At 34.2% G+C, this 16,149-nt stretch overlaps 1 protein-coding gene across 1 annotated transcript; it reads left to right on the top strand.

Annotated features, from left to right (window-relative positions):
- Positions 1-1,548: 1,548 nt before the first annotated feature.
- On the top strand, positions 1,549-7,115 carry LOC103909452 (uncharacterized). Its single transcript, XM_087301287.1, has 8 exons — positions 1,549-1,695; positions 1,792-1,821; positions 4,540-4,812; positions 4,906-5,013; positions 5,879-5,906; positions 5,992-6,011; positions 6,607-6,644; positions 6,748-7,115. Exons 1-8 carry the CDS (start codon positions 1,665-1,667, stop codon positions 6,862-6,864), a joined length of 645 nt encoding a protein of 214 aa, XP_087157413.1. The 5' UTR covers positions 1,549-1,664; the 3' UTR covers positions 6,865-7,115.
- Positions 7,116-16,149: the final 9,034 nt, after the last annotated feature.

Here is a 16,149-nt window from a genome sequence, read left to right as displayed (position 1 = left end):
AAGAAACTCCCTTTTTTCACCCCATTTTTACCTAGATTGGGTGTCATGGTGGCCCAGTAGTTAGCACTGTTGCTCCACAGCAAGAACACTGCTTGCTCTGGTCCTCGCCAGGCCGATTGCTGTTTCTGTGCAGAGTTTGTATGTTCTCCCCATGTCTTGAGCTCAGTGCTTTCTCCCGGGACAGCATGCCAAACAAGCTTATTGTAAATCTTTAGCTATGTGAACTCTTGAAACACAAAAGGTAAAATAGTTATGTTTCCTTGTGTGATCAGGCTGGCATCACAATGACATTACAGTGTAGAATATACGCTTTTTAAAAATTCTTCAAAAAGACTTCAAAAAGAATTTTTTTTTTAGCAATTAAGCATAATTTAATAATTTTAGGTTCCTGAAAGAACCTTTTTTTTCTAAAAGCAATTAGTTGACTTTATTTTTAAACTGGGCAAACCTGCTGCCTTAAAATCAATTCGCTGACTTATAATTATGCACATGTTAATTTATTTAATAATTTTAAAGCAATGATTTTACTCACTTTTTAAAGTAAATATACACTGAAAATATTCCTTTTGCTGCTTGTTTAAACTATTTATTGAAAATAGGTTAAAACAACACAGTTCCGAAGAGTTTTTAAAGACAACTTAATAGTTTTATGTTCAATCCAGTAAAATTGGTGAAACTCATTTAGCTAACTTAATCAATTTGTGTTAAGACAACATGATGGATTTGTGTGGAACCCAACATTTTACAGTATACTATGACCATAAAAACATTTTAAGGCAACAGTTCCAAGAGACAATGGGCTTACTTACTTTTTTGACAAATAAGATCATCTTGTCTATTTTAAGGCAACAAATGTACTCACTTGAAACTGATCACTTTTTACAGTGAAAGAAATTTTGTAAAGTGGTATGGTTAATGGATATTAAAGATTTTTCATGGACCCAGATATGCCAATATAAACATCTAGTAGTGTTATCTTGAACAATGTATAAGAGTTTATTTTAATTGTTTATTAATGTGTGATCAAATAGAAGTGTGGCGGATGTGTCCAGAAACATCACATTCTTTGCTTAATCAGGAAGTCAGGGAAGGTCTCAGTTTTGAGGTTTCATTTCAAGCTGTCAACACATTGGCAATATGAAAAGTAATTAATTGAAATTGTTAAATATAACCATTTGAAATAAAAATATATTCACGTAATTAATACAAAGTCACAGAATGGCTAAAAGCTTTATTTTGTTGCATGACAAGTTTGTGGTTTGAAATGCCTTCTCAAGCCTTCAAGTGAGAAGATCTGCCATCTGTTTCCTTTCATTCAGTTGCTCAATGGTCCATGTACGTATAAACTGGACAGTTTCACAAGTGAAGTATCACCGTCTCATTATAGCATAACCTGATAGCAGTTTATATATTCCTTGCTGAAGTATTTTATAAATATGATGTATATAGACACAGTAATTTAGAAACAGTTCAAATAAAGGTGGGAGATCATCTTAAGTGATAAGATAGAGGAAAGAAGTCATACAGAGAGCTTTCAAAGCATTACGCAAAAAAAAAAAAAAGCTGTATGCAAAAATTTGCAGTCATGCATCCCGTTTGTGTGTGAGTGTGTGTTTAGACATACTGTAACCTCTAATGCCGTATGAGCAAGAACACATAAAACAATGATCCAGCTGTCGAATCTGTGTATATTATGTAAGTACTGGATTTTAATGACATTTAAATTTGAGCATTTGTTTGACCAGCATCATGTTTTGGCTCACCCTTAATACTCAGTGCTTATTTTTTCAGTGAGTCTTACTGCTGAATTAGCAAAAGCAGGTATGTGGCTGCAGCAACAGCTATTCTTATATTTAATGATTCTTTAAAACTAATGGTTGGTTTTCATACCAAAATGAAACATTTTATTAGGCTATTTAAAAAATGATTCAGGTGAATTTTACTTCTTCTTTGACTCAATTGTAGAACTAAATGACTTTTGGTATTTTAATACATTATAATGCAATAATAAATGATTTATAATGATGATAATAAACATAAATTATTATTGGTTTTTAATTCACCAAATGATGTTTATTTCAAATGCTGTTTCTTAAGATTTGTCAGACATGATATAAACTCAGAGTTCTGTTGTTTCTTTGTGAAGTTTCTCAAAGATATTAAATTTTTTTCCATCAAAACTAAGACTTTAAGAATTTTTTCCAGCATAAATGAGTACAACCTATAGCAAAATCCTCAGAAACACACACTAAAAAAACATTTAAAGAAGATTCCTTGGATTTACTATTTTTTTTTAGGTTAAGTGGTTGTAAACCATTTATTTGAGCTGAATTTAAACAACCAAATTAAGATGAACATTACTAAATTTAATTTGTTTGTTTAAATTTAACACATTTAAATCGTTTGCAACAATTCTGCAGACATCCTTTTTTCTAATGCAACCATATTTCTTTCAAACTCATTCTCTGTATGGGATCATTGAGATATTTGTGCAAAATTGATTTATTGTTTTTACAATAGGTAAGTGATATACTCAAAATATTATGCTGCTTGTTTAAACTACTTATTTTTTAAGAGTTCACACTTAGCTGATGATTGATAATAAAGCTTGTTTGGCGTGCTGTCCTGGGAGAGAGCCCTGAGCTTGTAAGATCCTCGAGGCCTGGGCTCCCTACCGTTGCAGGGCGAAAGGGGAGTTTGAGCTCAGGTAGATCTTGATGACTCCCCTCCTGCTTATTGTAGCTAAGTGTCAGATGGATGCTGAGAAGATGTACTCAGAGCTTGGCTAAAAATATTTTGGATTAATTGTTTAGGGTGCTTGTTTTTAAACAGTGGTAGGAAACCGGAGGACCCAGGGAAAACCCACGCGAGCACGGGGAGAACGAGCAAAACTGCGCACAGAAATGTTGCCTGGTTTGGAAGGGAATTAAACCAGGGGCATTCTTGCTGTGAGGCAACAGCGCTTATCACTGGCCACCGCGTGGCACGTTTGAAAGGAGGGGTTTCTTCAAGATGAAGATATTGAGATGGGAAAAGTCTGGTTATTTATAGTGAGTTAAGGATATTCTGATAGGATAATTGGTCATGAGCTAAAGTTGGAATAGCTGTGAACAATCATAAGCACGTGATCCTCTCGAAATTTGTTTATAAATAAACTTCACAAAATGAGCTGGAACAGCACAATTCTTGAGATGTTTTTAGGACAACTTAATTGTTTAATGTTCAATACACTTAGATTTGTAAGTTTGTAAGGTACCGTAATCTATTTGTGTTGGGACAACATAATTAAATTGTGTTAAACACAGCAATTGTTTTTAAAATGTAAAAACAAAAAATGTACTGTAAAAAAACCTTGGGTTCCACACAATTCCTTCATGCTGTCCCAATACAAAGTTATTAAGTTAATTTAATTGTTTTTGTTTTTACAAATTTAAGTGGATTGAACATAAAACAATTGAGTTTTCCCCCCCAAAAAACATATTAAATAAGTAGTTTGATCAAGCAGCAAAAGTATGTTTTGAGTGTATTGTAATAAAACTATTTAATATCACTGTCCAAAAAATGAGAACACCTCAGTGTATGTACCAGTAGAAAAAAGAAATTGTACACTGTAAAAAAATGAATTACAAAACATCATGACAAGAATGTTTTTATACTTCTTTAATTTAAATCAATAAGGCAATCAGTTTTTACAAAATCTTCTGTAGATATTCAAAGTTTAACAACATATTTTAGTCAGTTTGACTGATTTAAGTTACTTTGATTTGACAAAAAATGAAGACAGAAAGATTTTTTAGAGTGTAATAAACAAAATCAGTTCACACAAAATGTAATTTCATTATTTTATGGCAACAGCTCATTTGAATTAAGATGTATTTTAATCCTAAAGATGTTAGGTGACCACACTCTCGTGTAATAAATATTACCTTCTAATAAAATTGTTTTGTAAACACAGCAATATTATCCACATTGATGGATGCAAATGTTAATTTCTAAAGAGGGTGTACACTGATATAAACTGGACAAGCATTTTTCACAATATATAAAACCACAATTAGTTCAATCACTATTACACTCTTTGTACTTTATGTGGGTATCAATCAAAATGCCCCGAATAGACTGCAATTAGTCCAAAATGCGGCTGCAGGACATATTTCCAGTTCTTTTCTCTCTAGGTTGGCTGCCTGTTAGGTCATGGATTGATTTTAGATTATTCAATTTAGTTTATGAATCCTTTAATTTTTGGCACCATCTTATTTATCAGATCCACATGTACATACAAAGCACATTAGACACGCTCCAACTATATCTGTTTTTAAAAACCTTTTGAAACTGCATCTTTGTTCCTTAGGAATTGAGCCTTTTAAATGTTGATGGGGTTGTCTTATATGTTTTATTTGTTATATATGTGCTGTAGGATGTGTTATTTTCATTATTAATTGTGTTTAGCACTTTGTGTTGTAAAAAATGTGCTATATAAATAAACTAATTACATGAGATTATTTGTTTATAAAATTATTCAATCTCTCATTCACTCAGATTTATCGGTTAGTGCTGAGGTGTTGACTCTCAGTGACTGGACGGATCTGACCTGCTGTAACCATAATCAGACTATATCACACTGCCTTTTCTTTGCTGATTCAAGAGACATTGGTCAACAAAACTCCTCTGGTGACTGCTGTAAATTCACAGTCAGGGGAGAAAAACTGCAGGGAAAAACTGAGGAGCTCCAAACAACTGTTACCGTCCAGTGTACAAGCAAACCTGATAACAACATGAGCCAAAATGTCACCATTTCAGTGTGGAGAATATGTAAATGACAAGTTAATCCACAATTAAACACTAGTCTAGATATAGAGGACAGATTTGTATTTGTTAACTTTCTTCCTTTGTTTTCGTTTTTAGTTCTTTCTGGTAAAAGAATTCTTGCCATTATGGTAATATCTGGGATTTTGATTCTGCTCTCTTTCCTCATTATCTTCATATCTATAATATATATAACCACAAATCAAGGTAAGAAACCACAAATGACAGGTATTTTTAATTTCTATGTATTTTTGGTCATATTTGTGCCCACTGGTGATTTTAATCAAAATATTTTAGGTGTGGGTTTAAATGTGTTCATATACACCAGTCTGGAATTCATCTACACTCTCAGAAATCACCCGCTTCTAATGTTATCACTAGACTGAATGGCCGTTTTCAGGGATTATCAGCTGATAGATATGGGCCAGTAGGAGCCTTCTGCGCCTATTGTTGGTATATCATCCACCCACATGGTTAATCAGCTATACTAATAAAGAAGGCTCCAGATCCAGATCTGCTTTTACATTACTGTGATAGTTGGGGTTTAGGGTTGGGGTGGGGAAAGATGTTAATAAAATACAAGTAATAGGAAGTTTAATAAATATTATAAATAATTCTTGTTAACTTCCATCTGCAGCTTTATGTGATCTATAGCTGATCAACCATGTGGATGGATGATAACAGCCTTCTGCGCCTATACAAATAGACGCAAAAGGCCCCTACTGGCCCATACCTATCAGCTGATAACCACTGATTAAGCCCATTCAACCGAGTGATAATATTTGAATCGGCTGCAGAAATAATGGTTCGAGAGCTATCATTGGGGTGGTACCTATTCAAAGGATACACACTTATAACTAAAGGGTCCTTATTAATACTTCAAGGGTACATATTATTTCCTAAAATCTAAAAAAAAAAAAAACTTTTGAAATGTTAAGGTACCAATATTGACCCTTTAAGTACAAATGTGTATCTTTTGAAAAGGTACCACCTCTGTGACAGCTATTTTTTATTTACAGCCTGGTATGTTCAATAAAATTTTAATTCACAATTTTATTCACTTGTTTTTTAGGGTATGGGCAAAAACTTTATTCAGCTAGGTTAGTGTGTGTTTTATTATATACAGAACTCTGATTAAATATTTTGTAAACGGTGATTTGATAAATGTTATCCTTTGATTTACAGAGCTCAAGAAATGGACAACGGTGAGTTTGTTTATTTTATTTGCAGAAAGGCTTTTACATTTTGTGCAAACATGATGATGATGATAATGAAAAGCCTTTATTTGTCACATACACTTTTACATGTAGCGAAATTGGACCCCACGGACCATACACAAACATCACACATTTCAGTGGAAGACAGGTCAGACGAGAGGTAGCTTTTAGAAAGAGGAAATAAGATAATTTAGAGAAGAGGTAGGCGAAAAAAATCCCCTCTCAGGCCATCCTTGAAGGGCAGTGTGAGATCAGGGGGGAAAAGTCCCAGCAACAAGCACATAAACACATAGACAGGCATAATATTGCAACAGGGGATAGTAACAGGGCATAGTCAGATGTAACAGACATTTTGTCCTGTCACTAGAGAGCGCTGGTCACAGACCCACTACCAACCCACACCGGGGCTGATAAACATACGAAGGCATGGGATGCGGGGCTAGGTTATAATTGTCTATCTGTAGCTGTGTGTGTAAGCCTGTAGAGGCTCATCAGCTGTCCAACAGTGAGGAGGAATTCAGAGTGTCTTGTTATCTTGTTCTCCAGCAAATTATTTTCTCACATAATTTTTCTTTCTTTTTAGACAATCAAGGTGCAAATTCTGGTTCTGCTGAAGGACAGGTAGGCCTATGGATGAATTATTCTAATTCTGTTATGTTTAAAAAAAGAAAGAAAATTAAATAAGTTGTAGATTGATAGAAAACCTTTACATCCTTTCCCACAGATAGTGGAAGATGAGCTGTTGTATGCCACCGTAAATCATTCAGGAGCTGGGGAAAACTCTGCTCCTGCAGTGAAGTTTGATTCAGAAACTGTCTACGCCACGGTGGTCATAGACTGAATATAACCTGCAACACTGCCTGATGTAAATAATCACCAAAACTAAATTAAACCTGTACCATGTTTGTGCAACCCTTCCTGATTAGATTAGCTGTTGCAAAGTTAGGCAATGCTATTTTCTCAGAAATAAGTCGGAAACCTGCTAAACTTGAAGGCAAACTGTTTTAAACTTGCTTTTTACTGCACTTGTATTCTGATGTATTATGAGAGAAACGTTAATAAAAGAATCTATTGCATTGCAAACTGGAACAATTGCTAAAACAACTCTTTTCTTATAGCTCACTTAAGTCTATAGGTAAACATTACTTACATTTTTTCAGGGCAACCACTTTCCTCATTTTGTACATCACACACCTACATATTTCCCACAGATTTTTAACTATTTTCTTGTAAGACTTCTCCAGGTAACATGTAATCCTGCAGAAATACAGGAAAAGTGCAAAACTCTTGTAGAAATCCTACACTCAAAAAAATAACTTATTGGATGAACTCAATTTAATTGAGGGCAGGATTTCGATCCAATAAATTTGTTTAGCACAAACTTAAAAAAATACACAATTAAATGCAATTGAGTTGGTCAATATGATTTTATCAAATAAAAGTTTTAGTACATTTGTATTTTTATTTAACCTAAACTCAAATGTCTGATAATATCATGTATGTCTATTGCATGTCGTACATTTTGAAGTCTCTTAGTTTTATTTGAAGTTATCCTAAATTAACTAAAAGAGACATTTTAAAGCATATTTCATCAGTTACATATATAGTGGATTGAAACTGATCACAGAACTCATTTTAGGACAGTTATTGCTCACTGAGCAAAGCACCCCAGGCCTGGTCCAAGCCTTCAGGGGGACCTAAGCGTAATGTATAATTTTCTACCAGTTTGAAGCAGGTTAAACAAAATTGTGGCCAGTTTGAGATATTAAGACACTCCCTCCACTACACTCGCTGTGAAAATTAAAGCACATCAGCACTGAGGAAATATCATACGCTCACGACATATTCTTTAAAATAATAGCTTATATTGAAAATGTAGCAAATACATAACAGGGGTTTGTGGTAAAAGAGTTAGAGTGGATCATTAATTAAATCCCTATTTTGCACGGAGCAAAACAAATCACCCACTAGCACAGTTGTAATGCGGATGGGCGGATTTTTGTGAGGAGTTTGCATAATTTCTCTATATTTGCATGGGCTTCCTCTGGGTGTCTAAAGAAATATACTATAAGTGAATTGAATAAGCTAAATTGGTCGTTGTGCGTGAATGCAAGAGTGTAAGAGTGTTTCCCAGTACTGGGTTGCAGCTGGAAGGGCATCTGCTGTGTAAAACATATACTGGATAAGTTGGCAGTTCATTCCACTGTGGCAACCCCTGTTTAATAAAGGGAATAAGACGAATGAATGTATGAATAACATTTAATGTGAACTGCTTAAAAACAAGGTCAAATATGTTTCAGCGCCAAAACACAAACTGGTTTGTTAAATAAAATATTAATATAAATAAAATTAAAGTTACATATTAACTGTTTCAGAGTAGCTTAGATAAAATATCATTGTTAATGAGAAGAGTAATTGGTAACATTTCTATATTTAAATATTTTTAGCCCGCTTAAGTTATTTTTTATTGTCTAATTTAAACAGTCCAGACAGCGGTTTATACTTCTTTGTTGTAATTCATTTTAAGGAACCGTCACACTCATTAGACATTACTACCACCTACTGGAAGTTTTACATTCTTATTTTAAGGATTTTTCTTCATATTAAAATGCAATAAAATACAATATATTCATATTCTTTGAAATAAAGGGATAGTTCACACACATACACACAAACACACACACACACACAATAATTTACACACTTTTGTGCCATTTAAATCAGTTTAAATTGCTTTGTATTTTTTTCTTTAAATCTTTACTTGCTTCTTTTCACATTTAGCACAATAATCAATTGAATTCTTTTGGTTGTAATTTCTAAGTCAACTTTACATCATTAAACATTTTTGCAATAATTTTATTTAAATTCAGGATAACCAATAATAACTTTTATGTTTTCACCTAATTTGATTCTTCCCCAGTGCCATAAGTATTACATATTTTATTGAATAAATTATTAATAATTGTATTCATGTGTTTTATTGAAAGTAGAACCACCCATATCAAGACATTAAAAAGTGTTTTTTCAAAACAAAAATTAAATATTCTTTAAATTAAGGTAATAAATATTTTACAAATAAATATTGGCGACACAGTGGCGCAGTAGGTAGTGCTGTCGCCTCACAGCAAGAAGGTCGCTGGTTTGAGCCTCGGCTGGGCCAGTTGGCGTTTCTGTGTGGAGTTTTCATGTTTTCTCTTAGTTCGCGTGGGTTTCCTCCGGGTGCCCCGGTTTTCCCCACAGTCCAAAGACATGCGATACAGGTGAATTGGGTGGCTAAATTGTCAGATGTGTATGAGTGTAAATGAGTGTAAGTGGATATTTTCCAGAGATGGGTGGCATCTGCAGTGTAAAAACGTGCTGGATAAGTTGGCGGTTCATTCCACTGTGGCGACCCCAGATTAATAAAGGGATTAAGCCAAAAAGAAAATGAATAAATGAATTAAATAAATATTTAGTTCTTAATGTCTGCAAGATTTAATTTTATTTATTTTTGTATGTGTGTGTGTGTGTGTGTGTGTGTGTGTGTGTGTGTGTGTGTTATATATTTCCAGAGAATAGCTAACAGTAGCTGGCATTGGTCCATCTGCAACTCCATATAAACTGTAGTTTTGAAGATTCTTCCCATCATTCAGGTGACATCTTCTGTTTGGAGCATCAGGCCAATGTACTGCTGTTCAGAATCAGGTGGTTTTTCTTGGTCGGGCATCTCAGCTGAGACTTGTCCACTATGGGTGACCCTACTGGTAGCTGTGATGTACCAGTAGCATAGCTCTCAGCATCACTGATGCACACAAGCCCTCACAGCACGTCAAGCTGCAAACCATGTGAGGGACCCTAACCTACCCTAACCCAACAGCCAACACTAACAAACCACTAATGTGCCAAAAACCACTCAGAGGAGACCAACAACTCGCAAGACACCGCCTAGGAAACCTTGCCAAACACCTGCCAACATCCAGCAAACCATCCAAAAGAACCCAACAACCCAAGAGCCGAATATCACCAGCACTGACAATCAGCAAAACATCCAGCAATGATGAAAACTCGAATGAAATGTATTGATGTATTGGAAACTTATTCTGGAACTATATACAATATATACATACGTGCCCTTGATCCTCTTCTGGCACTGTAGGATGACTCAGTGACTGGGCTTCTTCCTTCGGCTCCTTGGGCAACGTCTTAAAATAGTCCTTTTTATACAAATCTCACCTACACATTGTTCACCTGTCTGTGAATGACGCAATCAGGGAAGGGCTGGGTAAGCTTTTTGTTGGGTTCAGTTAAATAAAACAATACACTTCAATATTCATCATCTACCAAGCATATACAATATAGTCAGTGTGCATAAATTCACATTTTTTTAAACAATAACACTTACTTTTTTGTGGGGGGAAAGAAACACCATACCTAACTTTTTAAAGAAATCTTCTGCTCACCAAACTTGCAATTGATCCAAACTAAAGCACAGTAGCCTAAAAACAGTCCAATTATCATTTTTATCTTCATTATTTATTGATATTTGACTAGTTTTTTTTTCAAGATTCTTTGATGATTAAAAAGATTCATACCAACATTTATCTGAAATAAACAGCTTTTGTAATGACAAATACATCTGAGTATCATTTTCTGGCTTTTTATAAATTATATATTTTTTGTTTTTAAGCATTACTAAAAAAATAAAGCATACATGCATCTCATGTTCGGTATGATCAAGGGTATGATGCATGAGTGTGCTCTATACAGGTGAGTGAGCTTGACAACCACCTGTAAGGACCCAATACTAATTCTACCCCTAAGCTCTTCCTCTTACCCCTACCCCTCGTTTTGTCTTGCGTTCAGCACCACGCAAGAAACTAGAGGAAAATTGGGGGGAGCTGGATATCTGAAACACACAAACGGCTTGCACGGGAAGCGCCACCTGGTGGCGGCTGGATATACTGTGGGAAAAGTGGTAAACCGCTGCAGTAAGTCTGACCAATTAATTCAGATCTTTTGTTAATTTACATAAATATCGACACTTGGGGCCAGAATTTATATCACTGCAGTAAAATAAAATAAGTTAGCATATTTACCCCATCGCTAAATAATTCACAACACAACCATCTAAAACTAAAACAAGTCACACGGCTTAATTCACAATTGCCTTGGGCCGGCTCTGCTACACACAAAGCATGGGTCTGGACGGTGGTAAGGTCAAAACTCAAAGTATTACATGAAACTCTTCTAAAACTTCAAACTAAAGTGAAGATTAAACTTACACAAGACTTTCTATTAACTTTAAAACATAAGATTACTTTTATTGTCAACATTTCCCTTCTATTAATTCAATTACATGCAAAGCATGCTGGGAACTATAAATCCTAACCAGGCAGTTGGACCAACTCAATTCCTTCTTGTTGTACCAGCACAAAACGCTAAAGTTTTCTTAATGGTTTACAAATTTAAGTGGAATGAAAATAAAACAAATAAATTGGCCAAAGAAATTACAAGAATTGTGTTGTTTCAGCTCATTATAAACAGGTAGTTTGAACAAGCAACAGTAATCTTTTTTTTTTTTTTTTGAGTGTGTGTGGGAAACAAGCAGGACTCCTACAGAAAACCTAAAGCAAGTTTTGTTCAAGTTTTATATAAACATTTATATGACCAATTAGTCCTAACAGCATATGTTTTAGCCCATTGCAACTCATTAAACTAAGTTAATCGTGTTCTTAATTTTATTAGTTACGCAAGCTGTTTAAAGTCAGTTTAACATAATATAAGTTAATTCAGCTTGGTTTTTTACAGTGAAGGAATCCTAATAAGCTATTATGCATGCTAAACAGTTTAGTCTGCTGAAGGGATATTTAGCCCTCCTTGCAACGAAAACACCTTTTCAAAACAATGTTGTCTTAAATTTAAATACAAACAAACAAACAAATAAAGAAGGCATCAGAAAATGTTATTAATATTTAATTTGCAGAGTTTAAATATAAAATTAGAAAAGTGTGAAGAAAATTAACACTTTAAGAACATGGCCCATTATTCTGTAGAAACCACTAATAATTAGCCAGAAAAGGAGACAGTTTTGCCTTAACTTAAGGCTAATAAAAAGTATAAATATAATTACATGCATATTTGTTCTAGTGAAGTTTCCTTCACATCACATGTACTTCAGTGTTGGAGTGTAACTGTTTTGTTACCTGCTAAATATGTGTAGGCTGTGTATAAATACTGGAATAAAAGGTACTGTAATTAAAAGAACTGTAAATGATTAACCTTGCAGATTAGTTGATATGTGAAACATAAATGTGTAAATTACAATTGAAATATAAAAAAATTAAACTTGAATGTAATTGAATGTACTTAAACTTGAATGGGGGAGGGGATAATTAACTCTTGATCCACCGAAGGATGTCAAATCAATCAAGTTAGAAGGGGATTCAGTTCTTTAAATAGTGATAAATAGTTTGCAACAATCTGTATTTAAAATAGTTTACACTTAGAATAATAGATCACTTAAATATAGATTTGACCACCCCTGTAATGGTTCATACCATTGTGAAAGCATCATCGCGCCAAATAGTCTAGCTGCTATTGCACCGAGAAACCGGCAGATCTAATACTGTGCTGTAAGTAATCCCAAAACACATTTCTTAAATCCTGAACACATGGTTAAATAGGCGTTTGTGTCTTACTTGTAACACGCAAATATGTCACCGTTTGTTTTATCAAACACTGGTCGTCTTTGAGAATCACACATCTGCTGAGCCAGTGCCAATATATGTAAGTTAACTTACACCCAATAACTGTTCAAAACACCGTAAAACATCAGTAAGTTGGATCAATACAAAATCTATTAAACATAAACATTTAGTTCGTTGAGGTATGTAGCCTACACAAAAACTAACATTGAAATACTGAAAAAAATGGACGCACTGATCTTCAGTACGTTAATTTGCACAATGGAGGACAGCAAACGTAAAGTAAGGGCATAAAACCCTGCATGAGTGTTACTTTTTTAAGTCTTGCATATTAGGCAACAGAGTGAAATGTATGTTACAAGCATGTGTGGAAATGTCCCCATGCCATGTCCTAATCGATCGATAAACTGTAGTAGTACTGAAACAACCGCGTCGTAGTGCAGAGAGTCCAATAGATGGCGATATCTGCTGTTGACAAACCGTGATTGAGCTTCACAGACAGACACAATGCAATAAGCATCACATGGTAATTTTCAACACTAAACAAATCTGTGGTCTGACTTTGAGTTCATTTTACATGTAGCAGGTCGTCTTATGGGGGCAGCCATGTAACTCTGTTTAATACTAATGTATGTCTGTGGAGTGTGGAGTTTGCATATTCTCCCCGTGTTCATATGGGTTTGCTCCGGTTTCCCCCTCAAGTCCAAAGACTTATGTGCTATAAGTGAATTAGTTAAGCTAAATTGTCCGTAATGTATGTGTGTGAATGAGTGTGTATGGATGTTTCCCAGTGATGGGCTGCAGCTGAAAGGGCATCTGCTGCGTAAAACATATGCAGGATAAGTTGGCGGTTCATTCCGCTGTGGCGACCTCTGATCAATAAAGGGACTAAGTTGAAAAGAATATTAAGGAATAAATTATTAATTATGATAAGGTCAACTTATAAATGTTATCAAGATTCACTTATAAATGTTATGATGTCCTGTTTTGAAGCCCCTCATCAGTTTGAATAGGCCTGGTGGATTGTAGAAAAGGAAACCTACACTTGTAAGTTATGGTTTGCATATTTAAAATGAAAGTTTGAGACAGGAGCAACAAGGTGGCGCAGTGGTTAGCACTGTTGCCTTACAGCAAGAAGGTTGCTGGTTCGAGTCCCAGCTGGGATACTAGTTGGCATTTCTGTGTGGAGTTTGAATGTTCTCCTCGTGTTTCCTCGGGGTGCTCCGTTTTCCTCCCCAGTCCAAAGACATGCGGTGCAGATGAATTGACTAAAACTAAATTGGCTGTTGTGTATGTGTGTGAATGTGTGTATGGGTGTTTCCCAGTACTGGGTTGCAGCTGCATGTAAAACTGGAAAAAGTTGGCAGTTCATTGCGCTGTGGAGACCCCTGATGATTAAATGGACTAAGCCAAAAGAAAATGAATGAATGAATTTGAGACAGCTGTGAACAGAGCTATGTGGTCAGCGATGTACACTTACATCCTACATCCCTCAGAGCTGAATGCTGCATGTAATTTGGATAAATCACACATACTGTAAATACCAAGCACATATCAAACAATCTGTAATTACAGAATAAAACAATAGTGAGCATGTACTGTAATAACTCACACCTGTGTGGTGCAACATTACTAGTTTGATGCAATTGTCACAGCAGTATCATTTAGTTTAAATCTTTCTGAAGATCCATTGTTGAATTGGGCCTTATTTGTAAACATATCCACTAGGGTTGTAGGACAAAATTTAGCATGGCAGTATTTTTTTATTTTGCGCTATATATTGCAATATGAATACAATTTAACCAAATAACTTGAATGTCTCTATTTGGAAAGAATTTATAATTTTAGATCAATTGGGATGATTCTGCAGTGGGAGTGCATCTCCATAAAATCGAATAAACAATATTTAAACTTTTTGGGGTTCCCTGACACATTTTAGATGTGGTCTGTGATATTTCCAGTGCATTTCTGTATTTGCATGTGTTGTGAGTATTTCATGCATAACTATCTATAAATACAATCAAGAAAAAGATACAAATGAAAAAGTGTTTTATTTCTTTCCAAGTCTAACACTAATTATGTACAGTAACTAAATGATAAAAATTAATTATTCAATAAACACAATCTTTGTTAAAGTTACAAATGGTACAATTTATTACGCCTGATTGAATTAAAGGTATAATACAATCACAAGCATCGAAAGCACATGCAAATGATAAATTATAATCTAGACTCAAAATTGCGTGTACTCCTGATGTGATTATTGTGAATGATCACATTGCGATATCGATGCTGAAACGATTTATTGTGCAGCCCTAATATCCACGGTAAAATAAGCTATGAATTTGAACTGACAATGAATTTAAATAAAAGACAAAGTTCCATAATGTGTCACTTCATTTTACATAATGAAGTGCATTCACTCTTTTCTTATGTTATGGTCAGAATTATGGCAATTTTTAGTTTTTATCCTGTATAACTTACACAGTGTGCCTCTCTCATTACAGCATCAATCGGTGGATAAAGCTAAATATACAGTGCTCAGCATATATAAGTACATTCCCTCACAAATCTATCTTTTTTAATTCATATTTTTAATATGAAGCTATACAATATTACATTTGCGCATGTACATTAGAATAGTAAGTACTGAGCTTATTTAACAAAATAACTTACGATAACCGTCCAAAAACTAGTACACCCAAATGTATGTTATAGAAAAATATTTAATACAAATTTTAAAAATAGGAAAAGTCGAGTTGAAATAGTTTGAATTTTTTTTCTCAACATTTTGCTTGAATTTATTTGTATTATCTTTCAATTTCTAAATATGTTTGGTGACTAAAATATTATTTTAATAAATATATCTGTTTAATAAATCTGTTTTGTTTAAATGCACCAAAATACATATATTTACATATAAAATACATATGCCAATATTCACTGAGAAATAGATAAAAATATTAATTTTTGAAATGGGGTGTACTCAATTATGCTGAGCACTCTATAAAAGTAGCATTGATCATCCAATGCAACGGCTGGATTTATTTGTAAGTGTTAGTTCTTGTTTTGGCAGGTTGACTTAAATATAAGGTATTTTTAGTCCAATAAGAATGTTTTAGTTCTGAAATTTACACGTTGTTTTTATAGTAAAATCCTCTCTTATATGTCAAAATATCAATGCAATTTGTATTTCTCAGTTCATGACCTCTTTCAAAGTAATTAATATATTCATAACTGGCTGCAAATTTAATGTTTTGACAATTGAATTGGTAACTTAAATTTTTAATTTTGTGCTCATTCCCACAGTTATTTTCGTGATTTTCATATTGGAAGGCACAATGTAAACTTATTAAGTTGTAGATCAGCGCTACCTTTAACATTTGCATTCATTTTAATATCAGTTGTGTTTAGAAATCCACCTGGTTTGCTAATGCACACAG

The sequence above is a fragment of the Danio rerio genome, chromosome 21 (genome assembly GCF_052040795.2).
Source record: "Danio rerio strain M-AB ecotype USA chromosome 21, GRCz13ab, whole genome shotgun sequence".
Lineage (NCBI taxonomy): Eukaryota > Metazoa > Chordata > Actinopteri > Cypriniformes > Danionidae > Danio > Danio rerio.
This window is presented reverse-complemented; position numbering and strand designations above follow the sequence as displayed.